Below are 10,127 nucleotides of genomic sequence, written 5' to 3' on the forward strand. Positions count from 1 at the left end.
CAACCTCATCTTGTTTCAATGGTCCAATTATGTATGATACATACTCCAAACCAGTTTACGAAAAAGAAGCAACCACCTAACGCGCGAATACTTGGCCAGCAATTTGTTGCTGCTTATGTCACATTCTTCATTCGAATCATTCACATTTTTTTCTTCATTACTTTCTTGCATTATCGCGATTCTATTCGCCCTCCATTTTCTAAATGCCAGGCCATTTTATTTATTTAAACGTTTTTTTACTCACTAAAAAGCTTTATTCATTTAGTCGATTGTTTGTTTGTCTGCTTGCTTGTTTATTCTTTCAATCATTTAATTATTTATTCATTTATTTGTTCATTCATTTGTTCATTCATTTGTTCATTCATTTGTTCATTCATTCATTCATTCATTCATTCGTTCGTTCGTTCGTTCGTTCATTCGTTTATTCGTTCATTACTCGTTCATTCATTCATTCATTCATTCATTCATTCATTCATTCATTCATTCATTCATTCATTCATTCATTCATTCATTCATTCATTCATTCATTCATTCATTCATTCATTCATTCATTCATTCATTCATTCATTCATTCATTCATTCATTCAGTCATTCAGTCATTCAGTCATTCATTCATTCAGTCAGTCTCAGTCATTCAGTCATACATTTCATACCATGCTTATTGCAGCCAGCGATCCACCATGAGCTAATTAAATGCATTGTATACCAACCAACCAACCGAATAGAAATGTTTTATCAGATGAGTAGATGAACACAAAGCTACAACAAACAAACAAAAAAATAGACAGACAAAAAGACAGACAAACAAACAAACAAAAAAACAAGCAAGTATGAAAACCCCATTAGGGAGCCAACACACAATTCTTCACATTCACCGTTCTTAATCAATTAGTAGCTCAGTAGTAATTACAGCAACAACAGCCCGTATAGAAACAGCTAATCATTTGGCTTCTTTAGTTTACTATGATTAACTCATTATAATTAATTCATTTGATTTTCGTTGGAATTCAAGCATACAATTAAACGAACACACACGTAACTAACAATTGGAACAAATTTATAAACCAACCATCGAATATTTAACCAATGAACCTGCAGACCGACCGACCAATCAACCAACCAACCAAGCTAACCGACCAACCAACCAACCAACCAACCATATAAGCCATCTAACCAACAAGCCTTCCAACCGTCCAAATAACCATTCAACCAGTTTTATAACCCAACCAAACAAACAACCAATTAACCAGCAGAAATAATCAGCGAAACAAATTAACAACTATTCAACAACAACAACCAATCAAAATCATAAGATAAAACCATGGCAAAAGCAAAACCAACCAATTATTTTCAACAGTGCATATTTTGGGGCGTTTTCATCTTTTTGGCCTTGAAATAATCTGAAAAAAATTATTTAATTGAATCATGTGCTTTTAATTTCAGTGTCATTATCATTAACTAGAAATATTGTTATCAATTCAAATAATTATTGATAATAAAAAATGTGTATATGTTAAATTGTATAAATCAAGCAATCAATCCAACAACAACCACCATTATAATATCCCGATCTACATGCACAATCCCTTTGGTGTAAATATAAATGTTAATAAAATTAACAGAACAAGCAAACAAACAGTAGACCGACATTTTAAAGATAGAAACCAGCAACAATTACATTAATCACATCAAAATTGACAACAGTAATAATATCAACAACGATAAAAAAGACAACAACAACAATAACAACAACAACTGCAAAAACATGGTTTGGCGAATCATCATGACACGTGATTGATGAGTACAAAGTTCATTTGTCATAACAGAAGCAGGCGTGCCAATCAATCCATGCGACAATGTAACAATCAACCAACCAATCAATCCATCAACCAATCAATCAAAATTTATCAATCAATCAACCAATCAAACAAAATCAATCAACCAACCAAACAAAATCAATCAACCTATCAATTAACCAACCAATCAACCAACCAATGAATCTCCCAGGTTTGCAATCCACAAATTAGCCAATTCAACCTGTTAACTGGGCAATCAATCAAACTCAAACCCATCAATCGGCCAATCAATCAACTTATCAATCTACAACAATCCACCAACCACCAATCGTTCACTCATTTATATATGCATGGCAGTTAGTCAATCGAGTTCTTTTGTGTTGTGCGTAAGTGAAATAGGCACATAATAAATCGAAATCGAATCATTAATAAAAGAATGAAAGAGTGAACAAGAACTGAACGAATAACGTTTGAAATTTTATTTTCATAATAACAAATTAATGACTGAATGACTGACTGACTGAATGAATGAATGAATGAATGAATGAATGAATGAATGAATGAATGAATAAATGAACATGCTCACCGAATGAATGAATAAATAAACAAACGAACAACAAACGAATGAACAAATAGTGAACGAATGAAAAGAAAATGACTGAATGAATGAATGAAATCAAAACGGAAGAATAAACAAACGTATGATCAAACAAACGAATAAATGAACGAACGAACAAACGAACGAATGAAGGCTAGAAGAAGACTAACCAACTCACTCATTGAAAGAATAAAAAAATGATTGATGGATGGCTGATGTAAGCAACAGCAGAACCCATAATAATAACACACAAACACACAGCACACATTTACACACATGTATGTGTGTGTATGTGTGTGTGTGTGTGTGTTGGCACATGGATCTTTGGACTTATTATGTATACGGTACAATTTTATTATACCTGCCATCATTTATTTAACACTAAATACGCAAATAACGGTACAAAAAGACAAACACACAGAACAGCCACATATAGAAATAGACACATAAAGTGACTTTCACAACTACACACACACTCTTTCTCTCTTTCTCTCTCTCTCTCTCACACACACACACACACACACACACACACACACACACACACACACACACGTACGTTCACTCACTCAACTCACACACCACACACACATACACTCAACTCACACACACACACACATATAAACACACACAAACACAAACATTCACCCGCACACACACACCGCACACACACACACAAACGTTCACTCACACACACACACTCAACTCACACACACGCGTTCACTCACTTACATACACACACAAACAAACACACAAACATACAAACACAGTCTACATAAATAATGTGCACGCGCGGTTGTTTTGGGGTTGTGTTTATTTTAAACTAATTGGTAAAGTCCCCCAGTGGCTTGTTTACATTTGCTCAGCTTAACTTAAGCACGTTCTACCTCGTAACGTTTCGTACATCTGGCGTTTGTCATTCATAAGAAATATGATGGTTGCCGGGTTACCATATAGTAGAATTATTATTACTATTATAATACTGATTACTACTACCCCTCATTACTGAATAGTAGTAGTATTGTTTACTGCCGGTTTGTATGTTGCATGAGTTTGTTCAGTCGCTTGTTCATTTTTTCTTATGCAATATGTACTAATCCACACTAGTAGTATTCCTACTGTCAATCAAGGTAATAATGAAATAATATTAAAAGGAAGAAATAGAAGAAAATAAGTAAAATAATAAAATATAATACATCCTTTTGTTCTTAGTTCTTAAAATCCTTTGATCAACTTACATATCAAAGAAATGAAAGAGTGAAAGTTTAAAAAAAATTGAAAAAAAATTCTCAACACTGCCGTCAGTGGGTGGTAGGTAGAAAAAAAAGTTGATCGAAGATAGGAACGTAAAGAAGATAATTGTTTTAAAAAACGCTGCTCCACTGTTAAATAAATTTTTATTACTTCATTTTTACAACAAAGCTACAACCATTACTGAATTTCTTACTGTGCATGATAGTATTTACTCTCTCCCTTTCTTTCCTTTCTCTCTCACTCCTTTTCTTCTTCTCTCTCACTCACCCTATGCACTTTCCCATTTTTACATTTTACTTTAGTTTCAAAGATAGAGAGGATTTCGAATGCTGACTAATGTATTTTTAAAAACATGCCTGAGATTAGCAAGATAAAATTGGAGAGAGTAAGAGAAAGAGATCAAGATGATGAAGAATAAGCAAAACTTCAAAAGACGAAAAGATAAAAAAATAAAATAAACACAAAAATATGTGAAAATTTGAATGAAAAAACTGAAATGAATGAATAAAGAAAATTGATGAATGAAAGAAGGAGCGATAAATAACAGAAACCGGAACAACAAATGAACTGTCAAACATACATTAAAACGAATATAATGACTTTGACGATGTTGGATGGTTTCATCTAAGAAAAGCAAATGAAGCCAGAGAGCAAAGAAATAATAGAACAATTAGCAGAATGATTTACTGAAATAATTAAAGAACAAATGATGTATATAATGAGTGTACAGACGACAAAATAAACAAACGAATGATTAAACGAACGAACGAACGAATGAATGACAAAAAAATATTATAATATTTTTAAAATTATTATTTAAATTATTATTGACGTAAGAGTGCGCAAATAATTATCATCATCATCGTAATTACTATCTTATCGTCATCATCTTTATCACCATTAAGAACGACACATCAACAGGATAAAACGATGAACAACCTGAGATGAACTGTTTCTTGGATGTTTCATTTTTGTCGTGGAGATGGCTCGTTTGTTGATGTTGTTGATGTTGTTGATGTTGTAGCTGTTGTTGCTGATGTTGCTGAACAGTTGAAACCTGATTCGTTAGATTAATTGTTTGTGTTGTGATTTTCAAGGAAGATGAAGATGACGACAAAGATGACGACGACGAAGGATATGGTGTAAATGATGATGATGAAGACGGAAAAAGAAACGACGATGATTGTGTTGGTGATAACAACGATGATGATGATATGATTAAATGTTTGCAATTGTCATTTTCAATGATTGATGATGATGAACATGTTGAAGCCTGGTCTCGGTTAGTATTGTTGTACAAATTACTGTCTGCAGTCACTTTTGCTGTTGCAGTTTTATTTTTGGTAGTAAGAGTAGTAACAGTGGTAGCAGTAGTTGTAGTGGCAGCAGTTGCAGCAGTCGCAACAGCAGTAGATGCGGCAGTTGTTGAATTATTAGAATGAATCAGATCCGGTGTAGAAATGGCTAACAATAATTTTGATGTTGTTGTTGTTTTGGTGACAGATGTTGTTGGCGTTGGTGTTGCAACGGGAAGAAAAATTGTGGTCGACAATGTTGTTGACCTTCTGTCGGAAACTATTGTTGTTGTTGTTGTTGTTGTTGTTGTTGATTTATGAATAGATGTTGTTGCGTCAGTTGGAAGTTTAAAACTGCATCTTCTTTTCACGTTTTCCATACCTTCAGCCACGCATCGCCTCTTCAACTGCTTCCTGTTCATATCTTCTCCACCTACGCACTTTTCGTAATTATTTTCGTCCAGTTTTTTAAAATCGTCATCATTATTATTGATCTCATCATTGATATAATTATTACCGTTATTATTATTATTGCTGTTATTATTGATCAACAGACGCCTGCATCTTAGATCTCGAGCATTTGCCATATTGAGATGCAATCGCTTCTCAATGGTCCACTCGAATTTCGTTCCGCCAATCAGAGGACGGTCATTCTCAAAGTCGTAATCGTATTGGTCAGTTTTTTGGCGCACAGTTTCCGCCATCTTGGCCGCCATTTTTTGATGTTCCAGCATCACGTCCAGTTCAGATGGCTGGCCGAACAGATTTCGGCACGTGGCTCTTCTAATCGGACGATTCATCTGAGGAACATGATGATGATGATGATGATGATGATGATGATATTGTGATGATGATGATTATCATATGATGATGAAGCGGTTGTGTTGCTGCCGGATGATTAACATGATATAAATGTCATGACGGTGACGATGGTAACGATGATGATGATGATGGTGCAAGCAGAGATGATGACGTCGATATAATAATAAAATATCAGTTTTGAATTAAAAATATTCGCAGGAACAAAATGTTTTCATGATAAGATTTCATCATCAACCTCACCATCCGAGTTATCAACATCACGTCATCAGAACCCCCATCATCATGTAAGTTATCACCATCACGTTCTCACCATCTTATGAATCATCATATACACCATTCAGGCATCTTCATTTCTAACAACTGTATAACTAACAACTGATTAATTTTTACCGTAATCATTACCGTCATTATTCACTTTAATTTCATCATCAACACAATCATTACCCTCACTTACCGAAATCATCATCACCCTAATATTTGTCATCATCGTCGTCGTCGTCATCATCTTCCTTAATTAATTCATCACAATCATCATCATCCTCATCATCATCATCGTACAGACCTAGCAGCGACTAATGATTCGTATAATCAATCTTCCAATATGGGTCAAATTATAAATTTGCATAGAAAGAATACGCAGGACGCACGCGCGCTCAAAAACACACGCACACACACACGCATTCAGGCACAAATGCCCCAAATACAAACACACACACACACACACACACATACATACAAACGTATATACAAATACACACATCCAGACATGCAAAAACAAACAATATATATATATATACATATATATATATATATATATATATATACAACAATATATATATATATACATACATACACAACAATATATATATATATATACACAATATTTTAATGTACAAATATATTTATACATATATGTGTGTGTACAACACACATAACACAATATTTACACCATTGCCAGGGCTTAATGATGGAAATAATGAAAACTGACCAAGTGATTGCTAATGAAGTCGTTTGTAGTCCAATTCGAGTGCATCGTGTCTGTTTGATTTGTGTTGCACTCTTGCGTGCACGTGTGTGTATGTGCGTGCATGATTTGTGTATGTTCGTCTGTTTGATTTGTGCCGATGTATTTGTGTGTTTATCATAGTTATAGATACTTTGGACCAACACAATGATCTAGAATTCTACGAAAAGTGTGCGTGCGTGTGTGTGTGTGGTACATACACATGTGTTTTGTTAATTCAAGTGATTGTGGGTGTGCGTGTTTATAATTTGGTGTAAGTGTGTAATGTGAATGAAACATTTTTAAAAGCTAATCTAAAATGGTAGCACATTTTATATGCGTTATTCGTCAAGATGGATGCATGGATGCATGCACATGTGTGCTTGCGTGGGTTGCTTGCTTGTTATGTTAAAAATATTTTTACAGATTTCTAACATAGATTTCGAACGCTCAAATAGTCATGGTTTTGTTTAAAGTCACCGCAAATATTTGCTCTGAAGCTTATTTGCGCATGATTTTTTGGCGTTCGTTAACTTTATAAACCTACATAAACACACATATAAGCTCATACCCGTGTAGAAACATGAATGCACACATGTGTTTATAAATAATCCATTCATTTTATTTTCTTTTAGATTAGTGTATGACCTTGCTGATTCAAATAATATTTATACAAATTTCATGTCAATTCAACGAGCACCTATACAATTGAATTAAATTTTATTTAATAAATGCAAATATTCAACGAAATTTATAATTTATTTAAAAAAAATGTCCATTAATTTATACGAATTACGTATTCCTGTATACAAATTATGTATTCATTGGAACATGGAGCGCTTGCATTCCAAACGATGACATGTGACCCGGGAGATGTGATGCCAGGCAAAGTGGATTTTAAAATTTAAATTGTCAGCTATACTAACACACACACACACATGCACATACACACACACATACACAAACACAACCACACATTGTCCACCAGTCCAATTCATTGTCAGCTTAGATTACTACCTTCATAGACCAGTTATACATCTGTCATCATAATACAAACTTATATATAATGCACTGGACCTACATGCATTAACACATACACGCACATACAAATAAACACGCTACACGCACACTACATGCAAACAAACATAAAGATACACACACCAGTAAACTGTGAACTGAATACAAACTTTCCCGCTGAGCAATACTTGTGGATTAAAAAATACATAATTTGTAGAACCGTTATTTTACCCATTTCAAAACCATTATCTCAAAATAAGCAAACGATCTATTTATTGATTAGAAAACCCATAAAAAAGAAACATCCATACGTACATGCAAACACATACAAACAACTCCATAACGACGCATAGAGCGCATGCAAGATACTAACATTTCATTTACTACACAATACACGCATACAAAAGCACACACGCATACATACAGATAAGCACACGCATTGTCACAAACACATGTGCGTGCTTGGTTAAGTAAGTATTTGCATTGCTAAGTGAATTAACTCTCAATTTCCAGTTATTATGTCACACAATATGTTAAACTGTCTAACGCATCATTGCCTTCTAATCATTACTACCATCATCAACATCATCATCGTCATCTTCTTCATCATCACAGATTTCATATCATATCATCATACTAGCCATCATCATCCTTTTAACATCATCGTCGTCGTCGTCTTTATTATCTTGACAACCTTTTCATCATTATGTTTACATCTCGTTAGTTAATTTTAAATTAACAATTTAGTTTTTACAGTTAGCTACCATAGAAAAATAATTTCGATACAAAAAATAATAAAATAATATAAAAAACATTATTATGAATGATTATTAGGAAAATAATAACAAAAAATACAGAAAAAAACAATAATAATAAGCTTCCTTACTTTTTAATTTATTAATCCTTTCTTTCAAAGTACACAAATTATCCAATGGAAAATAAATTTTTTAATTATACTAATATTCTTGTCTGATTATTATTATTATTACTGTTTTATTATTATTAAAATTATTACTATTATTATAATTACTACTGTTTTTATTTATTTTAATTTAATTCGATCTTCCAAATTTTTAAACTTCTTTTCAAACCTGAATAAAGTTAAATTCCACATAAAAAAAACTTATTTATATATTGATATATAAATTAAGGAATAAAACAAATTATTCATTAACTATTATATTGATTAATAATTTTATTTTCCTGGCTTATATATATTTCTTTTTATAAATATTTTTAATTATTATATTATTAATTATATTTAATTATATTTATAATAATTTTATTTTCCTGGCTTATATATATTTCTTTTATTTATTTATTTAAAAAATAAATATTAAAAAACTTTAATGTATTTTGTTATTCATAACGTACGAAACATGTACCACATATGTCATACAATATACTATAATAAACTTGACTAAACTAAATAATACTAAACTAAAAAATACTAATATAAAAATTAACGTTAATCGGTTAATTGATTAATTAACTATTCTGAAGTAATTAATTAAATAACCAACCGATGAAAAACGCATATGAGTAAAAAACAAATGAATTTGAGAATGAATTAAAAAAACAATGAATTATTTTCATATAGAATTAATTTATCAATAATAATAATTATTATTATTATTGAATAATTTAATTTAACACCAGTGCATACAAAATTCCATTTTAATCAATTATTCAATATCAAAAAGATGGAAACAAATAGCAAACTAAAAAAACGTACGTACACTCAAACTCCAAAAAAATCCAACGACAAATGCACGCCAGCAAGTAAAATTATTAACTAAATAACATCAATACCCAATGTTACATTTACAATATCATTACATGTATGTATGTATGTATGTATGTATAAACAATATTGTATATATATATCTATTCTATCTCACATTGATAAATAAATACATATATATATATATATATATATATATATATCTTCTATGTATTTATATAAATTGTTGAGTAAAAATAGTGAAATGTCAACAGACCGTGCGACAAATAATCTCCAGATGCATCAAATAAGTTTACAGTATACACATATAAATTGGTATTATGTATGTATGTATGTATGTATACATTTATGTACGTAAGCATGTATAGATATAGAATGCTGATCGTACTGTAAATCTACACACACAAACACACACACACACACACACACACACACATATATATATATATATATATATATATGTATATAATATATTTAAATACTTATACATATCTATATATACACATATAATAATCATTTGCACGTATATCATAACCTATTATAATTCGTTCATGTGTGCATTTAATGAAGTTAGTAGATATATATATATATATATATATAT

The 10,127-nt window shown here is 31.6% G+C and overlaps 1 protein-coding gene across 1 annotated transcript; it reads right to left on the minus strand.

Moving 5' to 3' along the window:
* Positions 1 to 1,341: 1,341 nt before the first annotated feature.
* HELRODRAFT_188851 (hypothetical protein) lies at positions 1,342 to 6,795 on the minus strand (the record flags this gene model as incomplete). The annotated part of the gene is made up of 4 exons (XM_009024398.1): positions 1,342 to 1,400; positions 4,585 to 4,796; positions 4,824 to 5,740; positions 6,751 to 6,795. The coding sequence occupies 4 exons, from the start codon at positions 6,793 to 6,795 to the stop codon at positions 1,351 to 1,353; spliced, it is 1,224 nt and encodes a 407-aa protein (XP_009022646.1). The 3' UTR covers positions 1,342 to 1,350.
* Between the last annotated feature and the right edge of the window lie 3,332 nt (positions 6,796 to 10,127).

The sequence above is a fragment of the Helobdella robusta genome, assembly GCF_000326865.2.
Source record: "Helobdella robusta unplaced genomic scaffold HELROscaffold_4, whole genome shotgun sequence".
NCBI classification, from domain to species: domain Eukaryota; kingdom Metazoa; phylum Annelida; class Clitellata; order Rhynchobdellida; family Glossiphoniidae; genus Helobdella; species Helobdella robusta.